Source organism: Scleropages formosus, chromosome 9, assembly GCF_900964775.1.
Source record: "Scleropages formosus chromosome 9, fSclFor1.1, whole genome shotgun sequence".
NCBI classification, from domain to species: Eukaryota; Metazoa; Chordata; class Actinopteri; order Osteoglossiformes; family Osteoglossidae; genus Scleropages; species Scleropages formosus.
This window is the reverse complement of record NC_041814.1, coordinates 24754431-24775386: the sequence shown is the minus strand read 5'-3', so window position 1 is coordinate 24775386 and position 20956 is coordinate 24754431. Positions and strand designations below refer to the sequence as shown.

The 20956-nt window shown below is 42.5% G+C and overlaps 2 protein-coding genes and 1 long non-coding RNA gene across 4 annotated transcripts; 1 reads left to right on the top strand and 2 right to left on the bottom strand.

The window, feature by feature from the left end:
• The first annotated feature begins 184 nt into the window (after positions 1-184).
• Positions 185-9161, top strand: trim55b (tripartite motif containing 55b). Of its 2 annotated transcripts, none has more exons than XM_018744323.1 (8): positions 185-1167; positions 1556-1725; positions 5377-5593; positions 5829-5924; positions 6811-7044; positions 7289-7311; positions 7406-7530; positions 7907-9161. In XM_018744323.1, exons 1-8 carry the CDS (start codon positions 1048-1050, stop codon positions 8155-8157), a joined length of 1236 nt encoding a protein of 411 aa, XP_018599839.1. In that variant the 5' UTR covers positions 185-1047; the 3' UTR covers positions 8158-9161. The 2 variants fall into 2 exon arrangements, with proteins under 2 accessions (XP_018599839.1, XP_018599840.1); XM_018744324.1 differs by having other exon boundaries at positions 5413-5593; positions 7907-9160.
• A 3331-nt stretch (positions 9162-12492) lies between these two features.
• LOC108929624 (uncharacterized) lies at positions 12493-13314 on the bottom strand. The gene is made up of 3 exons (XR_001965774.1): positions 13166-13314; positions 12998-13080; positions 12493-12672 (listed from the first exon to the last, which is right to left on the bottom strand). It is a non-coding gene; the product is annotated as an uncharacterized LOC108929624 (long non-coding RNA).
• Positions 13315-13586: 272 nt separating this feature from the next.
• On the bottom strand, positions 13587-15530 carry LOC108929616 (corticoliberin-like). The gene is made up of 2 exons (XM_018744280.1): positions 15429-15530; positions 13587-14573 (listed from the first exon to the last, which is right to left on the bottom strand). The coding sequence occupies exon 2, from the start codon at positions 14546-14548 to the stop codon at positions 14030-14032; it is 519 nt and encodes a 172-aa protein (XP_018599796.1). The 5' UTR covers positions 14549-14573; positions 15429-15530; the 3' UTR covers positions 13587-14029.
• Between the last annotated feature and the right edge of the window lie 5426 nt (positions 15531-20956).

Here is a 20956-nt window from a genome sequence, read left to right as displayed (position 1 = left end):
GAATAAAAGTAAATCACCACATTGAATAAAACCCAAGAATTCTGAGTGTTCTGGAAAAAAAAGAACCTGTGGATGATAAATGTGTCGAGAGCAGTCATTATGGGTGGTGCCAATCAACAGCTGATCTGCATGGGCAAGATGGCAGTCATTCCTTTTATAACATTATTTCAATAGGTCATATGAATTGATTTTATTAACCCAAAGCTGAGGGATAGACTGTTTAATAATGGAGTAAAACAATAATTTGATACCTTGCCAAATTTCAGTTAAGTAAGGGTTTATAAGACATGTAGGTATGTGTGTTTTACTAAGTGGGCCTAGTAGCTTACATCTAGAGACAGGCCGTTAAGTTCGAGATTATGAACCCCTTTAAAAATCAGATGGAAAGACACCCTCCTACAAAAATGTCCATCAATAAATTTGGAGAAAACACTGCATTCAATTTATTGCACTGAGCATTGATTACCTTTGCATAGAAATATATCATAAATGTTAACAGCATAATGATTTTCCCACTTTATTTTGAACTTTTATTGAGTTAAACTGTTTTATTTGCAAGTTAGCCTGTATGCTACAGCCCCCTTGAAGCCCATCCACAAACCCCCAAGGGGTCCATTTATCCCAAGTTAAGAACCTTAATCCAGCGATCGGCAGTGAAAACAAAATTATAGGATAACTTACATAATACAATATAGTGGCTTGTGATTTCCCTGAAAAAGTGTCTCTAAGTCTCTCTGTTTGTCAGTCTGCCAGCCTGTGTGAGGCCAGGCCGTAAAACCTTCTAGTCATTTTCATATATGGGCACGTCAGCATGGCAACCCTTGACGTTAACGTTTCTAAAAACAGCCCTGATAACAAGCTGATTGCTGGACAGAAGTATGAGAGGAGATTGTGAGTGCGCTTGTTGGAGGCCTGGTGTCTTGACCATTCTACTGCTGTGGGACATACAGTTTTTCCTCTTCTACCGACAAATACAGAAATAAATATATTTTAAATACATTCTGAGTAGTTCATTTAACTGCTCAAACACCAAAAAAGATCTACAATATGGACAGCTTGGAAAAACAACTGATTTGCCCCATCTGTCTGGAGATGTTTACCAAACCTGTGGTCATTCTCCCATGTCAACACAACCTCTGTCGGAAGTGTGCCAATGATGTTTTTCAGGTAGGATTTATTCCATTTCACCTTACAGAAATGAAAGCTCTTTTAAATAGATTTGATTAAAACATCTGGCAATCTAAGTGGATTTTGTTTTGTTTATGAATTGTATTATGAGAAACAAGGTCTTCATTTGTAAGTATGATACTTTGGACATGCATTCATTTCATACATAGAATAAGCTACTTCTATGCTACAAAATCAGTGTTTTTACTTTACTTTTTGTATTACATGTTGAGATTTGTGTAATATGTTCCCATGTAAATCGCATTACAAATTTTATGACATGATTACATGAGAACGTTCAAAAAAACAGTGGATATCTTTCTCCTGATATGGCCTTCACTGTTGATTATAAAATGGGATTTAATTGATCCACACTTGGTTTATTAAGGCCTCTAACCCATACTTGCCCACGAGGGGGGGAACTGTGACTTCCGGCGGGCGCTTCAGGTGCCCTTCTTGTCGCCACGAGGTTGTCCTGGATCGGCATGGAGTCTATGGGCTTCAGAGAAATCTCTTGGTGGAGAACATCATTGACTTGTACAAGCAGGAGTCCACCAGGTGAGGCATATACTCCAAGGGAAGAGTATTTTATTAGCATTCATCTTTGTCTTGAAGAACTAAGTCTAAACTAATAGACTGTAGCTAAATAGGGTCAACAACCCCACCTAAAGATCTTTTAAATCTGCAAAATATGGAGGACAATGAAATTGATCACTTAAAGAGATTATGGACAGCCTACTGTATGCAGATGATCCCTGACTTATGATGGGGTTACATTCCGATAAACCAATCATAAGTCGAAAATATCGTAAGTCAAAAATGTATTTAATACACCTAACCTATCGAACGTTATCGCTTCTTATCCTTTAAGATGGTCGAGATCATCGACTGCAAAAGCCCAAGTTCGCGTGTGATGGCCATTACGGGCTTGCCGCCTTCATGCTGGGCAGTTATCTTGAGTTTGTCCTCAAGAGTCATTCCTCTCCTCTTCTTCTTCTCACCAGAAGCAGGAGACACAGATGGGCGTTTCGTAGACATGATGGATATACAAAACACAACATAGATACGGGGGGTATCTAAAAAAACACTGGCAACACAGAACGCTATAGCGTATCGGTTGTATACACTAGCGACCACGTGACAGACTGGGAGATGCGAATCGCTGCTGCTGCCCAGCTGCCCAGCATCACGAGAGTCTCGTACTGCATATCACATGCCTGAGAAAAAAATCAAAATTCAAAATTCAAAGTACAGTTTCTCCTGAATGCATATCACTAACGCACTGTCGAAAAATCGTACGTCGGGCCATCGTAACTTAGGAACTGTCTGTATTCTCTTCATTTTTAATGTTACAGATATCCTATTTGCATCCATGGATTAAATTCAGCTGATAAGTCTTATTTGGCTCCTCTTCTCTGCTAAACAGTGGAGTTTACTGTGGTGATTACACTTACAGTACCTGTGTACGTTTTAAAGCAACCTTATAGGCTACACTGGATTTTTACATAAAACTAGTCCATCTACAACTAAAGTTAATGCAAACTTTTGTGTAGTGGATAGAGAGAGCTGTGCTTTCCTATTTTATAGGTCTGTCTGCACCAGATAGCAAAATATCAATGGGACTGCAACCTTTCTTTGTGATACAAATACAAAAGAGAAACTTTAGTATGAGAATAAAAAGAGTAATAAATAACCATTAGAACCAATTCTGTGCTAGTAATGTGGGGTTACTGATTTCAAAAATATAGGCAAACATGTTGTCTATATATAGGGTTAAAACTTTATATTTGTGTCAGGTGTCTCCTATTGGGGGGGTGCCGTGGCGCAGTGGGTTGGACCACAGTCCTGCTCTCCGGTGGGTCTGGGGTTCGGGCCCCGCTTGGGGTGCCTTGTGACGGACTGGCGTCCCGTCCTGGGTGTGTCCCCTTCCCCCTCCGGCCTTACGCCCTGTGCTGCCGGGTAGGCTCCGGTTCCCCATGACCCTGTATGGGACAAGTGGTTCTGAAAATGTGTGTGTGTGTGTGTGTGTGTGTGTGTGTGTGTGTGTGTGTGTGTGTCCTATTGTGCTGTCATTACCTCACAACAGCTGTGTCACTGTGCAGAAGCGTACTTCTCCTCTCACTTCCATATAACGAAAGAACCATTAAGCCCGTTTCCCAATGTACCACTCCAGTATCACCCCGTGACGGGTGAGTCAGCGAGGTCAGAGAGGCAATTCATTTGCCAAGGGGGGTTTCTGGCTGGAGTTCCAACTCAGCCGTGCGCTCAGCAAAACTACCACAGCGAGATCTCAAAATGAGCTTTGCTTGGCCACTTTGCCCTGGCAAGGCAGCAGGGTTATGTCTGGATGCTGAGAAGACCCCTGGAGGAGAGTGGCAAAGTCTGTTTATCATCATAGTTTGCACAGGAGGTGCTTGGTATTATTTACTGTTTCCGAAAGAATACACAGTGGTGTTCCCTCAGTTCCTGCCTCTTTTTAAATTTCCTGCTGCTACTGAAACGACTCAAAAGTATACTTTACTTCACTGGGTAAGTATTTTATTTCAGTTAAAGTGCAGTATTTGTGTTTTAAGTAATTTTTTTTCAAAACACAACCCTATTAAAAAAATTTGGTAGGTTCTCTTTTTGATCAATCTAAAGAAAAAATCAGTTTAATCATTTTCATTGCCTAATTTATTTTTCGGAATGTGGAATGGATTTTGTGTGTAAAAAGGTTTGAGGGTTTTTTCCGCCCTTGCATAGCTGGTAAATTTAATGTCTTTGTTTACTTAAGTTTGTCATATCACTGCAAGTTGTTGTTGAAAAGTTGCTTTCCACGAATCCTACAGTTATACACTTTTTGTTTGGATCTGCAAGTGCTATGAAGAACTTTAACTTCTTACATTAACTTCCTGGAGTTTTCTCCAAACCAAAGGCAGCCCCATAACCTTTAAGATGTATTCCAACACGCTGCCTAAAATTAAAAATACATGAGGAATGTTTCACACACTGAAAAAAATTCCAAGTGTTTGTGGGGTGCAGCAGATAGCACAGTGGCCAGATCTATTACTTTAGAATACAAAGGTCACAGATTCATGTCTGACTTACTGCTGTAGAACCATTGAGAAAAGTGCTTACCCTAAATTGCCCCAGTAAAATTACCCAGTTGCATAAATGAATAAACAATTGTATACAGCTTACACATTATATGCTGCTTTGGAGAAAAGCATCAGCTCAATGAATAAATGTAAATGTATGACTGTTTTTCAGGGGGTGCGGTGGCGCAGTGGGTTGGACCACAGTCCTGCTGTCCGGTGGGTCTGGGGTTCGAGTCCCGCTTGGGGTATCTTGCGACGGACTGGCGTCCCGTCCTGGGTGTGTCCCCTCCCCCTCCGGCCTTACGCCCTGTGTTGCCGGGTAGGCTCCGGTTCCCCCGTGGCCCCGTATGGGACAAGCGGCTCTGAAGATGTGTGTGTGTGTGTGTGTGACTGTTTTTCACTGAATTTGGGCTTACATTAAAGTCAGAGCTATTAAAAATGTTAGAGAAATTTTGTAAGAAATTATTTATGAAGGTGTTGGATATTTACATTTGCATTTATTCATTTAGCAGATGCTTTTCTCCAAAGTTGCATACATCTCAGAGAAATACAATTTGTGCAGTACATTATGAGAAAGAGAGCAATAGTTGCAGACATGTGATGCTTAAGTAAACTTAGTTTGTTTCTTTGCACTATATGCACCGATGGTGATCACATATAGTTCACATATTTAGAGTTCAAGTTATTCCTTGAAGTGTGGTGGTGCAGTGGGTCAGACTGGGTCCTGTTCTCTAGTGGATCTGAGGTTCAAGCCCTGCTTGGGGTGCCCTGTGACAGACAGGTGTCCCATCCTGGGTGTGTCCCCTCCCCCTCCGGCCCTACACCATGTGTTGCTGGGCTGGGCTCTGGCTCCCTGCAACCCTGTATGGGAAAAGTGGTTCAGACTGTGTGTGTGCTACTCATTAAAGTTCTTAAATTGTAGAACTTGTGCTATAAGGATATATCACACAGCACTGTTAAATATACTGTACAGTACATTATGCTGTAATAGATATTTGATACTAATTTTACTGAATACTGACCTGTTTCTTTGTTAATCACTTTTCATATAACCCAGTTGTTCTTTTTCTGTGCAATATAGATGGAAATGCCTGTGGTTCACATTACATACTAAGTTAACAAAACTTTTCAGTGTTTGTTTATGGATACTGCTCCTGATGACTTTTAGCAACAGCAAGTCTGGCCCAGAGCGACAGGTCGAGCAGCCTATGTGCACAGAACATGAGGATGAGAAGATCAACATCTACTGTGTGACCTGCAGTGTGCCCACCTGCTCTATGTGCAAGGTGTTTGGAGCCCACAAGGACTGCGAAGTGGCACCCCTCAATAGCGTGTACCAGACACAGAAGGTGAGCCTCATTCTCACATTCTCATTTCTCTCTTCTCTCCTCTCTGTGAGACACAGAAACTAGTTTGGTGGAATCCTGAATTTGGTTTGAAAACTTTAAATGAGATGCAATTTGGGAAACAAATTAACTTGACAGGTCTAATTTAACAGTGAGAACACCAGTTCTTCTACATCGCCCGTACTGGTCAGTATGTCCGTAGTACAATTTCTGTGTGTGCACTCATGTGTTCCACCAGTCAGAGCTGAGTGACCACATTGCCTTGCTTGTGAGCAACAATGACCGTATCCAGGGACTAATCAGTCAACTGGAGGAGACCTGCAGGACCATAGAGGTGAGTGCCTCAGCATGCCACATCCCACAATGGCTGGCCAGTCAAATGAGGTGTGTGATCAATGAAGGAAGAATAAGAGACAAACCGCAAACCACCTCCACACAAAAGCAGGCCCACTACATTGTGCCAAAACCTGGGGATTTGGAGCTTCTCCAGGTTTCTTTCCTTATGTCTGCTGTAGCCAAGTTCAAGCTTTTCACCTTGTAGAGGACTAGGGGTAACATATGGTGACATGAGCCATGATGACTAAAGCATAGATGTGTACGCGGTTATTGCAAGTTTTCCGCATGTTTAATGCAAAGAAATGCCGTGTTGGCACGAGTTCTTTTTTTCTGGGTAATTTGCTCTGGCTGAAGACTAAGTAGCACCGACCTGTAATTTGGCACCCGAGCAACACGCTCCTGACTTGGCGTCACGTCCTGCTTGACCTCTAAAATCCTGGTGGGAAGGGATCATTTAGATGACTGCCAGGAAGTCACACTGCTTGTGTGCTGCTGTGTTCCAACAGAATCCATTCACATATACACCATGTGTTCCCAGGGAATACTAAAGCTTCTTTATTCTCCCAGCTTTACACAAGATCACCACATACACATCATCTTCTCTACATACAGATTTTTTTTGTCTGAAATACTCACAGGAGTGAATGTAAATGTGATGCTTGTTATATAAGCCAGAAAAATCTTTACAGGCAATCACAGTACCTTGATTTTCCTGGAAAATCTACTCAGTTACTTGGGCCTAAATATCAGGAAAGAATTTATTGTACTCAAGTCCATATACACACACATTTTTTTCCACATTTGATTAAAGATAAGCCTGTATGTTTGTGTATGTGTGTCTGCGTGTGTATTCAAGGAGCTTTCAGCTGTTCTGTGTCTGACAGGAGAATGGCAGGAAGCAGAAATCCCATGTCTGCGAAACGTTCGACCATCTGTACTCCATCTTGGAGGAACGCAAGAGGGAGATGAGTCAGAAGGTGACGGGGGAACAGGAGGAGAAGCTGAACTACATCCGTGGCCTCAAGCGCAGATACGGCGACCACCTGGAATTCGCGACCAAAGTGGTGGAGTCGGGTATCCAGACTATGGAGGAATCAGAAATGGCCTTGTTCCTACAGGTGAGGCTTGTAGTTTCAAAATTGAGAATTCAGAAGACAGACCAAAGTCTTGTACTCCTCAGGGGAAAGAGTGCAGCTCACAGTGACTCAACTTAGTTCACCATAATTTGTTTAGTTACAGTTCAAATAAATTTTTAAACTAAAGGACATTCACTTTTGTGCAGATAAATGCAGTACTGGAAAGTGTAAGTATAACATACTGTGCAACGAAAACGTTTCAGTTGTTTCTCTTTCTCTCTTGCAGAACGCAAAACCGCTGCTACAGAAGTATGTATATGTCTGTCCCTGCGGAAAACATTCATTTAACCAGAATAGATCGTGAACAAGCATTCTGACAGTGTATGGGCTCTGTGTCCACCAGGATTGACAAGGCCTGTAACATTTCTCATCTTGAGAAAGTGGAACCTGGCTATGAGAACATGGATCACTTTGGGGTCACTTTTGAGAGAGAGGGCAAGGCTCTTCGCAGCGTGGATTTTATTAAGGGTATGGAAATAATAACTATGACCAACTACCCTACACAGCAAATATCTGTCTTAACTGTCATGGTTATGATCCCACACAGATCACATGGCGACTTATTTCCAGAGTCAATGGTACTATGATCTAATTCCATCTGGTGGACTTAGATCATAATGCCAGGTCATCCTATGATCATTTGATCTAAGTCCATCTAAGGCCATCTAACCCTAATCCTATAACAAGAAAATCAAGTTGGGGGGGGGTGAGAGAATAAACTAAAGTAGATTTTGACATCTTAGTGCAGGCCAAAACAAGCCCCTACTTCATCATATAATGTCTTGCAATAAAATATTAAGAAATTACACTGTCAACATGCTCAGCTTTCAGCTTTTTTGTGCAGAGGATGATGAGGATGACGATGTTGAAGAAGACAATGGGGAGGAGGATGGTGAGGAAGGAACGAGCCTGGAGACAACCACAAATCCTACACAGGCTATCGGAGGTGTGGGAGCCGGGACTCAACCACCACCCTCCCACCGCGTCCTTCCAAAACTGCAGAACCCTGGCAACCCCGCGGCCGTTCCCCCACCACGATCTGGGACCCGAGCCCAGGCTCAGCCCGCGGATACCCCGCCCCAGGTGGGAGCGTGACCCATCTGGAACACTGCGTCCCTGGACCATGTCCACGGATCCTTCACTGTGCTGGCAGGAGTTTTGACACACTATCTCTGAATGGCAGTGTTGCCAGAAGCTGTTGGGAACGTTAACACCATAGGCCTTTTCCCCGTTAAACATACACTTTGACTCACCAGTCAAATTCTGGTATTTTTTTTAGCCAAGTTGGAGTAAACAGAGTGGGAATTCACCCATTATACCTCTAATCCTGCACAGCTCTTGGTCTTTCACTCTCTTATGTGTTTTTGTACTCCAGCAGCACTTCCAGGAACCAATGCAGTGATGATATAGGACTGCCTTCGGTCTACCTGCAGTGTCATACTGTCACAGACTACTGTAGTCAGATGACATTGAATAATTTGTACTGCCCACAGAGAGGAAATAAGTCTTGTTTGTTTACTTAGCGGCACATTAAAACACATGACAGAAGAGTGCACTCATTTTTCAGAAATAACAAAAAAGTACTCTAACACACATCTCTGACCACCTATCTATATTCCTGTCTCTCAGTGTATGTCTCTGGATTTCCATATATTTCTGTATTTGTGCTGGTGCAGTGTGAGTGAGGCAATACATTAACAACAAACTACAGGAATAGTCTGGGAGCTCTTATGCTCCTGACATTTGTCCTAAGATTCGCAGAAGGTTATTCTGAATTAGTTACTGTTGTATTATAGAAGGCATCAACACAAGCCTTTCTTGCCATTCAATATCAATTTCTACCTTCAAAGAGATGATGAGCTATATATACAGTTATGTCTATGAGCTGTTGCCCTGAAAAAGAACTGCTTGTAAAAAATGCCACACACACTTTTCAAAACTTGAAGGTTAACTTTTTTGTGTGTCAAATAACGTTTAATAAAAACTGGATTTTGTGTTCATGATTCCCCTATGCTTTTAAGGAGGTGAAAAGAAGCTGAAAATACCAAGCAAATTTCTCATATTTCCAGTGCTACATTGTTTTGGGGATTATGTATAATTTATATGAGACATAAAAACTATCAAGGTTTTTGGGAGAAGGGGGTGCGGTGGCGTGGTGGTGCAGTGAGCTTGGCTGGATTCTGTTATCTGGTGGGTCTGGGGTTTGAGTCCTGCTTGGGGTGCTTTGTGATAGACTGGTGTCCTGTCCTGGGTGTGTCCCCTCCCTCTTCAGCCTTTAACCCTGTGTTGCTGGGTTAGGCTCTGGTTTGCCATGATCCTGCTTGGGATGATTGGTTTCTGTGTGTGTGTGGCGGGGGGGTGTTGGTTTTTGGTACAATTACTATACAAACTTATATGCTTTTACCATGGTCCAGTATGTATCTTTCCAGTTTAAACAATATTATTTCACACTTTCCGGGTTAGGCTCTGGTTCGCTACGACCCCACTTGGGACAAGCAACTTCAGACAATGTGTGTGTGTGTGTGTGTGTGTGTGTGTGTGTGTGTGTGTGTGTATTTCAAACTCGCATTCAGCTGATGCCTTTGTTCAAAGCAACTTACAACAGTAGATTTACTGTACTAAGCCATTTATATCTGCCCATCCACATAACAAAGCAATTTAACACAAGCAATTACACATTCACACATTAAGGGCAATTTAGTGACCAATTCACCTGAAACATATGTCTTTGGCCTGTGGGAGGGAATCAGAGCACCTGGAGGAAGCCCACGTTAACACAAGGAGAACATGCAACTCCACACAACCAGACTTGGATGTCCAAACCAACAACCCAGAAGCTGTGAGGCACCAGCAGTCAAATCTGTAGTTTAGTGTCTTATGCTGAACATAACACTGACAGTTTAAATTGCGGTGAAGACCAATTGCCTTACTGGTATGTTCTGCATCAGACAGCAGGTAATATAGCAGATAAGGGTATGACCTTGTAATCTCAAGCCTTAAATTATGCTTCAGCACTACTGGAATATCTTTGAGCAGGGTGCTTATCCTTAATTGCTACAGAAAAATGCTCAACTGTTTCAATAGGCCAAATACTGTAAGTCACCTGAGATAAATTAATTACTAATAATAAAATGGCTTTGCAGGTAAAACAGAAAGCCTCCAAGTAGCCTGTTGGTGCTATTTCCAGGAATGTCACTAGGAAAAGATAGAAGAAATATTTCAATAATTTTGTGAAGCTGCAACCTGACAGGGCTTTTGTTGAGATATAAGGCATGTGACGCAGATCCCAAAACCCTGCAGGCTAAAGATCCAGTCTAAGCTAAGCAGATATGTGGGCTAAATTCCTAAGAGCTCTGCATCCGCCTCATTTGTTTGTGGTTCGTTTCCCTTAAACTCCTACGCTGAGGAAAGGCTGCACGCGCATCTGAGTGGTCTCGTGGAAATTGTGATGTCAGCCGTGTCGTGTAATCTCCGAGTCCTGGACCCCCAAAGGATGCCCCCTGTCGAATCACAGCCAAGGAGAAGCATCGCTCATTGCCGCTACCCCTGGGGCAGGGGCCGAACCTAATTCCAAGAAACCACAACAGTTTTTGATGAGCACTGCTACACTGAGCATCACACAGAGGAAATGCTAACATCCAAAAATAGTTTGCATTGCACGCTTGACTAAGTGAGAAACAGTGATAAACGCATAAAGCTTCATTATGCAAGTAAAATCTTTTGCCTTAGCTGGATTTTCATTAGTGAGTTGATATCTGCATTGTAAGATAGTTTATTAATGGAAGGCTTTTTGTTTTTGACAATTATTTAATCTTTACACTGACAACAGAAGTTGAAGTATACAGAAGCATATGCCATTTCACAGATATCATGGCAGATGGAGAGTGGGCCCCTGACGCCTACTGTGAACAGTTTGGCTGCAGCTATCATACGTGCAGACTTGTGCAGACACTCATTCTTCCTGTTGCATTAGAGACAAGGACAGAGTTATTCACTTAAACACTATTGGAAAGGCCTGCTGGAGACCAAACCTAACCCAGCTTTTTCAAAAGACCATATGGTGAAAATGACCTCCATACCAGATGGACAACAAGTTGACCCCATTTGTTTGACAAATCCACACCTAAATTACCAGAGATACTTGTAATTGGTCTACTTGAATACTTAGTCAATTGTCAGCTCATACAGTATTTAAATATATCAGACCATGTTTTATAGGAAATCACAGGACTCTCAAGCTTTGGGAACAGGCATGCCTGCCGATGACCTTGAACGGCAACAACTGAGGAGAAATTCAATACGAGGAAATGAGCAACAGGTGTGCCCAGTCCAATCCAGCCTGAAAAACCATTTAGAAACTGAGAAGGTGCACTGGTGAACTGGACCCTTAAATTGTCACAGGTTCTGAGTTAGTGTGGATGGCTAGGAGAAGTTGTCTAACATACTGAATTTCTTGTAAAGTGCTTTGTTTTGTGTTTGTAATAGGCAGAAAAACTTATGCTGATAAACGTATGTGGAATTCACCTGTTTTCACTCTACACCTGGTCACTTCCCAGACTCATACTTTCATGGCCTGCAATGTTCTCCTGTCTTAATGGCTTTTCAAAGGTTGTTCTTGCACATTTTCACAGAGGCAAGAAGTAATAGATACAAAGGTTCCACTGTGGGTGTGTTTGTATATGTGAGCATGGGGTCTCTCATGGTTTGCCCAGGTCCCTCTGTACACCTGGTTAATTTCTGCATGTTGCTGGTCCCTCAGCCGTGTGACTTTCTTGGGGGATTTCACAGCCAGAGGCTATTATCTGTGCTTGCACCTTCTGCCTGTTGTTCGCAATGAATGCTTCCTGGAGTGCACTGACATGGAATTGGAGCAAGGTTTACACTGCTTTGAACAGACAAATGGGGTGAATCATACAACAGGTGCATTCCATTCGACCTACAAGTCAAAAGTCTGCCGCTACACCTTCCCTTAACAGGTCCCACTTGCTTCTAAAATTTCTTGAGGTAAATAACTCTGGGGGGTCTTTATGTTGAGAGATACTTACAGCCAAACATTTTCAAGTTATGTCTTCCATTATTTTCAAACTTTATTGGTATTTGTATTTTTGTTTGTGTGTTTCTTTTTTTTGTGGTTTTGATTTTCCCTCTTTCCGTTATATAATTATTTCACTCAGTTATATCAATACTTGAGTTTGCTTGAGACTTTCATGTCTGCAGCTATGTCTCCTCTTAATGTAATGCATAAATTGTACTTTTGCTGAGATGTACGTCGCTTTGGACAAAAGCGTCTGCTAAATGAATGAATGTAAATGTAAATGTAATATAATGAAGATATTGCAAGGCAGTAGTTCAAATCCGGGCAGTCGGTAAGTATCACTGGAAGTTTCATGTCCCTGTTGGGAATTTTAGGAGTCAGGTTTATCTTGCAGGAATATTATTAGCAAATTAAGAAGTAGTAACAGTGACAATTCACCAGGAAAACATCAAGGTATTTCTTACTCTAAACTCACCTTGGTCCTTTTCTCCAAACCACCGCAGTCATGAAGATTCAGCTTCACAAGTTGAAGTTGACAAGTCCTTCCACTGAACTTCTGCCGTCTGAAGCGTCTTCTGCGAGACGGATTATACACATCGTGAGGCATGAATTTAGGACAATTAAGACTTTTTGTCTTGATTTTTTTTTGTCAAAAATAGCTTTAGGTAATTTTCATGTTTTCCACGACTTGCTTGCACAGGCACTACCATTGGCATTTTTATTTGTTTAGGTGAGAAAAAAGTTGTCTTGACTTCGGGGACGAGGATTGTCTCCGGGCTAATAATAATCACGAAATTCTCAGAAAATGAGACGGATAGAGAGGTTTCAGTGCTAAATGAAAAAAGGCGGGAAATACTTTTCAGGCAATTTTCACAAATAACATGCAGAGAGCGGTCTTACCGTTTTGGTTCGAGGTGTCGCCCGCGTCGTTTCTATTCTGCTCACTCACATTTGTGTGGACATGTGAGTCGACAGTTTTATTTCTGTTAGACACCAACGATATCATACCTGAGAAATTATTCGATTAGATGATCGAATATATATCATGTATATAACAAGATCATAAACCTCATCATAGGCACCGCACACTATGATATTTGCTTTCTGGGAATTTCTCCGCTGCTCTTGTTTGTCTCTTTATTACTTCGACAGAAAATTGAAAGGTGACCAAGAGATTTTGCCATGCGTTTTTCTTTCATAAACTGGCAACTGAACTTTTTCTTCTCACAGGCGAGGCTTGGCGCGCGCTTGGTCGTCGAAACTCGCGCCCTGGTCGCGCGCGACAACACAGCCAGTCCCGTGGCGCGAAATCGACAGTTAATTATCGGCGCCGAATTAAACCTCTGTAATTCACCGCAATTGCTATGACGCACTGCTGGCAGCCTCGCAACGCAAGAATCTACACAGTTAGTGTAAACATAACTTTCAAGCTTTTATTGAAAAATAGAAATATTAGACATTCTCTTGCACAACAGAAGTGACTGGTTGCTCATATCATGTTTATTATCAAACTTAAAACAAGATCATAAAGTACAGTGAAACCGATTTTTCAAAAAAAAAAAAAAGTCATCGTGGGATTTCTACAGTTCACTCAAATATAATTTAGCAGTTTCTTTATAGACTAAAAGTGAAATGGTTTCGTGTAAATGCTACGGTTTTAGCACTTTTACAACAGATATACAAACTGATATGACGAAGTTGTTGCATCATGTACACAACACAGTCTGACCACCACCGAGCGAAATGCGACTCGTCCGCGCATCTCCCTTTTAAGTTAAAGCTATAAAATAAAGACGGTAGAAAAATCAATAAATAGATAGGTCGATAGATAAATAAATAAATAAATAATGTAAAAGCAGCACTATGGTACAGAATATCGTGTTCTGTGCTAGATGTAGAAACTTCTTTGGCAGACGCGCTGGGGCTCGCGCTTCACTTGCCGACGATCTCCATCATTTTCCTGTTGCTGTGGGCTTGCTGGGCCAGCTGCTCGGCGCGGGCCATCTCCAGCACCTCTCTGAGCAGGTGGAAAGTCAGGTCCAGGGAAATGGGGGGCTCCTCGGAGCGCTTGCCCCTCTCCACGGAGTCGTCGAGCGGGCTGCCGTAGCTGCTCACAAAGCGACCCGCCACGTTGTCAAGTTTGCCGTGCAGGAGGCGCTGCGTGAGCTCCAGCAGGAGAGCCTTTCTCATGGTCGACGACGAGGAGGAGGAGGAGGCGTTGGGCGGCATGTCACCGGTGACCACGGGCTGGTTCTGGTTCGCGCTGCCGAGCCGCACGAAGTACTCCTCTCCTAGGCGCACCAGAAGTGGGAGGGACTGCTGCTGAGCGAGCGCCTGGGCTCCGGCACCGGGAGCGAGCTGCGCGCCGGCGCTCTCGATCGCTCTACATTCATAACGTGGCAGCAAGGCGACGAGCAGGACCGCGGTGGACGCGAGCAAATTGAGCTTCATGTCAGCCAGGAGGTCAGCCGGAGATCTGAGGAGGGAAGTGTCATCATCATCATCATCATCATCATTATTAAGCTGACTTGTACTGGTAGCTCAGGTTTACTAACTAAGCAACTGCTTATTTGCACACTTGTTTAACAAGCCAAGGTTACTTTTCCTGCAATAATTCTGTGTGGAAGTGTTTTGCCCGAGAGGTCTACAGCAGGAGCGGAGACTCGAACCCAGGGCTGACTGATTGCTTGGCTCTAACTACTACTAAGCCGCCCTTGTTCTCTCAGTCACTGCTGGATTGCGTGTTTGAGATATGAGTGTTTGTTTGCAATCAAGCGGTAGCGACCTTTAACAAAAATATATTAATAAAGAGAGAAATATGAATGTAATTCCGACAAAATGGATTATATTCGCATTGCTGCCTACTTCCTTACATTTTATGCATCAGTCAGGAAAAAAATATGTAAATTTTCTGGCGTAAATAGTTGGCCGTTTAAAATGTTGACGTTTCTCTCTACGTTTTCCTGCATGTTGCGTGTTTTACAATAAAACGAGACTCGAACAAAGGTGTGAGAACAACTTGTGACGAGAGGATCATTTTTGTTCTGCATCGCTTATGAAAAAGCGTCAAAATGCAAAAGAAACATGATGATCACGCCGGGCATCGGCGTACAACTTGCAGCTATACGCACATGACATGACCACTAAATCTAACATAAGAAATGAACCCTTTCTTTGCAACATCCTTTATCACTGTATATTTACGATATGCTAGAGAAAAGAAGAAGTGGAGCGCAGTGTAAAGCAAGCATCTGCCGAAGCGGTTGGCTTATGAGGAACCTCATCATCATGGATCATCATGGAGACCAAGTGAACAAGTTGGGTTCCGTACCTGAGCTGCACCGGGGCGTGAGGGTTTCCCTGGAAGGCGGCGCGTGTGTGTGGTCAGATGCTTCCTTCTTCCAGGTTCGCTCGCGGTCTATCAAGAAACCGGTGAAAGCGGGACCTTCTTTAAAGGAACGCATCGCTATTGGACTTTTATAGTCAACATGTGCGACAAGTGTCACGCTCGCGCCTCGCGGCTGCGCAGATGTGAACGGGCGAACACCTGAATGATCCTAGTCCCGGCTAGGAGTTGGGATGGGATGAGTCATAAAGAGCCGGTGTGTGCGGTTGCCACCTTAGCGCAGAATACCAATAGTCTAATGCGCTCATGTTTTAATCAGACTCCATAAAAACTATAGCCTATAGTATAGGTGTGTTCACACAAGGAATAAACGCTACTATATATTCTATGCACAATTCCCCATCAAGCAACAAATCCCATGATTTCTTGTCATCAGGACAAGAACACTTTCAAATCAAACACTTTTTCATATTAACGGAAATTATGAAATTATGACTTTACATTCTGGTGCACTTCATTGTAATCAATATTCTTTGGGTGCTTTTGAAAGTGCAATGGCATAATTTATGAAGAAACTCACTATAATTAGGTCCATACAGCATGCACGTTATTTGTTGGCTTCCATGCATGTGAGATGATGAAGTAAAAAGCCAGCATGGTAAGATAGGCTCATTTCTGGCTCCACATGGAATCTACTTCAGTGTTTCGTATGTAGTGTTTTGGTACTTGGAAACCAAAGCCTTATTCATGGCAAATAGACTGTGGTTCCTTGCTTCATGGATTTGTACAGATAACAAGTACACACCCCCTGACCACACATGTCCAGGTTTGCAGAGAAGACAAACAGGAGGGAATTCAACTGAGAAACAGCTACAGAAAGATAAACCAGTGGTCACTCTTCAAAATGGATAAACCTTAAGATTTTTGCAAGCTTTAAAGAGGCACTCTAGGATTCATTTCAGAACTGGAGAGATCCTACAGAAGCCCCTCCTGTTCAGAGGGTAACTGAAACTTTGACTTCAAGGAGGTTTCCTAGAAGAACTCACATGGCTCAACACAAATAAAAGGCTCTTTGAATAATGTATTTTTTTCAAAAATGAAAAGTGTGGTCAATCTCAGATTAGTTTCATAGTAAAGGAAATACCCTTAATTGCCAAAATCAATACATATCAAAGAAGCAATCAAGTTTGGATTTACTGCAAAGTAGGATTCCAAAGTAACTCTTATGAGAGCTAGAATGTATATGTATTGGAAAGCCAGATCTGTTATTGATCTGTGTGCATAGTTCAGTCTCAGCTAAGTAAAGAGGACTTAAAAAAGCAAGTTTTTACATTTCAATTCTTATTAACCACTTGCCAGACTGGTCAGTATTTATTAGGTAAAAAGTTTACCCACTGACAGTGGGAGGCACAGTGGTGCAGTGGGTTGGACTGGTTTTTACTCTCTGGTGGATCTGGGGTTCGCGTCCCACTTAGGTGTCTTGTGACAGACTGTCGTCCTGTCCTGGGTGTGTCCCATCCCCCTCCAGCCTTACGCCCTGTGTTGCCAGGTTAGCTTCCGGCTCCCCGTGACCCTGTATAGGAAAAGTGGTTTCAGACAATGTGTGTATTTATCCTGTGACATATAATTTTTTTCTCAGTAGTAAAATGGTCAAAATAAAGGCTGTCTTATGCACCCTGTGACTTTAGGGTCGTTGCAGTTCAACTGCCTAATGTAAATCACACACACAGAGTCTGAAACCACTTGTCCTAAGCAGGGTTGCAGCGAACTGGAGCCTTAATGAGCAACACAGAGCTCAAGGCTGGAGGGGACACACTCAGGACGGGATTACAGTCTGCCGCAGGACACCCCAAGCAGGACTCAAACCAGACTCGCTGCACCACTGCATCTCCCATGCCTAATGTAAATGCAAATTATAATTATCTCTTTTGTCTGGGTATAGCTGTTACCTCATGTGTTATGTGCACCTTGTTTTCTTTCGGGGGGGGCGGCAGTGCAGTGGCGCAGTGGGTTGGACCAGGTTCTGCTCTCCAGTGGGTCTGGGGTTTGAGTCCCACTTGGGGTGCCTTGCGAGAGGCTGGCGTCCTGTCCTGGGTGTGTCCCTTTCACCCTGTGTTGCTAGGTTAGGCTCCGGCTCCCCGCAACCCTGTCTGGGACAAGTGGTTTCAGCTTGTGTGTGTTTTCTTTCATATGTTTATCTGTGTATCTGCATTTACATTTATTCATTTAGCAGACGTTTTTCTTTAAGGCGACTTCCAACAAACTACCAGCCCATACCTTATTCACAAAGGTTACTTAAAATGCTTATACTGTACACTACTTACAATGCTAAGTAAAGAGGACTCAACAAAGCATGTTTGTACACTTAAATTCTATCCATCTATCTGTTATACGAGTGATATTGTAAGTAATTGTGGGAATACACATGTCATTATCCCAAATCTAGCTGCAACATGTTGCTGTCTATAGAAACCTCAAAGGAGGCTTCCACCAGAGGAAACCCACCAGACACGGGGAGAACGTGCAAACTCCACACAGACTGAGGGATCGTTCCCACATCCTCTCGCCTCACCCAGGTGCGGTAAGACAGCAGCACTACTCGTTGTGCCACCATGCCACCCGAAAACTGTAGGGCCCACTTGTAATAAATGTTATCAAATTTGTGCTGTGAATTATGTTTTTTGGGGGGGCGCGGTGGTGCAGCGGGTTTGGTCAGGTCCTACTCTCTGGTGACGCCCCATCCTGGGTGTGTCCCCTCCCCCTCCAGCCCTGCGCCCTGTGTTGCCGGGCTAGGCTCCGGTTCACCGCAACCCCATTCGGGACAAGTGGCTTCAGCCAGTGTGTGTGTGAATATAGTACTGCCATCTATATAATAATTTGCCACAGCTGTAAAAGTATATGCCACTTCTGTATAAGACACTGCCACTTCTCAGATCATTGGAGTGTACATTTAATATTGACCCCAGCCTGCGCTGACAACAGGAATAACCTCCTTATTGTGTATATGATCTTGTGAATATACATTATGATGATAATGAAGTTACACAATCTAAACAAGAAAGATGCCAACACAAGATCAGCCTTGCACTAGTAAAATCCTAAAGTAACATTGAGTGAGTTGAACTCTGCCCACCTAATGCATTATCCATACAGCTTAAAAAAAATCCTCCAGTTTTCAAATTTTACATTTTCTCATTTGTGAAGATCTGAATTTCCATCTTACTGTTGCAATATAAAACTATGTCATTTTGTAGGTGTTACTGAGTGACAACAATAAACAACATCGGTACTGTTTTTGCAGCTGAGCCATATTACTTTAGGGAGGATAAGCAGAATTCATCATGATGAATCATGGTCAGCAGGAGAGGGGAGTAGTTAATGTAACATATACACTATGCAAGCTAACGTGATCATGTCTCAGTCACTGAAAGGGAGGCTCAAAATAAACCGTTCCGGCTCAGGTCCAAGGTGACATGACTTCAGCGGCCTCATCATGTTTCACACAAGAGATCCAAATACAAAGTCCCGAGAGAACACTGGAAAACAAGCTAAACGCAGCAACAAACTCTATTACTCAACAGAGATAACTCATGCTTTACAGTGTCATCATCAACTTTTATACAAGTGAAAAATCCAAATTTGGGAAACGTGCAGAATTTCGATATCCATGTTCCAATCCAAACTGTGATCAATTAAATTAAAGAAACTAAGTAAATTAAAATGAAGTGAAATGTACATTTTGTAGTGCAACTAAAGTAATAATAGGAAAGGTTTCTCAGGGCAACCCAGCAGCTGAGCAGGTAATGTTCACTTATAGCTGCTCTCTAAAAACCAGTCTGAGTCTTAGTCCAGCTCTGTTTGTGTGTCCCTACCTTGCTTGGGTGGGTTTCCACTGGATAATCTGGTTTCCACTCAGCGTACAAAGACCGATCAGGTGAAACGGTGGCTTTTATTTAGTCCGAATGAATCTGAGTGTGCGCATGGGTGTTTTTGGTTTTAAACTGACTGATAATGTGTATTCAGCTTCTGCCCTATTCTTACCAGAACTGGTTGCTGAATATTGGTTATACGAAAGAGATGCATGGGTGGTTTAAGAATTAAAGGTGTTATTAACTTTTTTATATATTTTTTTTAGTGTATAGCTTTTAGCTGCCATCTAACTTGTCTCGATTCAGTCTTCAGTGAAATCATTCAGATCCAACACACAGCAAAAAGTTGCAGCGCACGAATACTGAGTGTGAGCGCATTTCCTGACTTAAACTAGACCAAACTGTGAAGCAAGGACTTTGTGTCATTCGTGTCATTAGCAGAATAGCAATTGATTTCGCTCGGAAACTCCCTGCTCACCATCCGTAAATATCGCTGAAGCCCATTGGCCTCCAGGGATGGTCACTGTAGCCACCCACGTGAACTTTAGGGAGAACATATATGTGTTTTGATGCAAAACTGGGAGTGTAATCAAATCTGAAATTGATGTGGAAAAAAATGCAACAGACTGTAGGGGAGTAGAGGTCATCCTCTTTCCCTTGTTTTAGAAAGGATTACGTCAGAAACAGCTTCACAACTGAAAACATGAAGAGACTTTAGAGAGTTCTGAATAGGGAAGGTTTTAACCTGCAGGCAAGGGGTAGCATCGTGGAAACTGTAGTCAATAATAAGAAACGCAGGTGAGAGTTCAGGAACATCTCAATACTCACTGTTGCCGATCCTCTTATGTATCACATCTGCACTACCTTGGAAGAGAAGAAGATCCACCAATGTGGCTGTTAAGATTTGCAGTTTGGCAGCTGATATATTGGGCTGGGCTGCTTCAACTATTAGCATATGGCTTTGAATGTTGCTTTAGTGTTTTTCTTAAAAAATAATAAATTAAATTAACTTTCCTTGAAAATCGGTCTAACCACCATCAAGAACCATTAGAAACCCCTCTAGGGGTCATATATTGTGAAAACATTTACTATCAAACAGCCAAAAAGTCTACTGTTTAATTTGAAGCCAATTCTTTGAAATCCCTGGGCATTAGGGAAAGATATCTAACACCATAAAAATGTTAAAAATATGTCAAATTCTCATATTTCCTCACTTTTGAATCACTACCTAATATTTAGAATTATCATCCACCCATTGTTAATAACCACTTGTGGAATAGAGGGTCATGGTGGTTGATTGGTGACTCTTGATTGACTGTTTTGTGTGTGTGTGTGTGTGTGTGTGTGTGTGTGTGTGTGTGTGTGTGTGTGTGTGTGTGTGTGTGTGTGTGTCCTGTGATGGACTGACATCTCGCCCAGGGTGTACCCTACATAACCTTGTCTCTAATGCTATGAAAAATGAGACTGGAGTCGAACCCGTGTCCACAATCCAAGAAGTGTTAGACAACATGCTGCCCTTGACATCAGTATGCTGGTTTGTAATAATTAAGAAATTTCAAGCATTATTCACAGCTTTCAACTTTGTAGCATCGGTCTGTGTTTCCTTTCAGAGAATGGATGAAGGTTCAGCTTTACACGGTGTCT

Excerpts from the sequence above, each read along its gene's own strand:
- trim55b (XM_018744323.1), top strand. The coding sequence starts at position 1,048 with ATGGACAGCTTGGAAAAACAACTGATTTGCCCCATCTGTCTGGAGATG. Across the intron at positions 5,925-6,810 it reads AGACCTGCAGGACCATAGAG|GAGAATGGCAGGAAGCAGAA; the intron begins GTGAGTGCCTCA and ends TGTGTCTGACAG. Across the intron at positions 7,312-7,405 it reads GCAAAACCGCTGCTACAGAA|GATTGACAAGGCCTGTAACA; the intron begins GTATGTATATGT and ends TGTGTCCACCAG.
- LOC108929616 (XM_018744280.1), bottom strand. The coding sequence starts at position 14,548 with ATGAAGCTCAATTTGCTCGCGTCCACCGCGGTCCTGCTCGTCGCCTTG.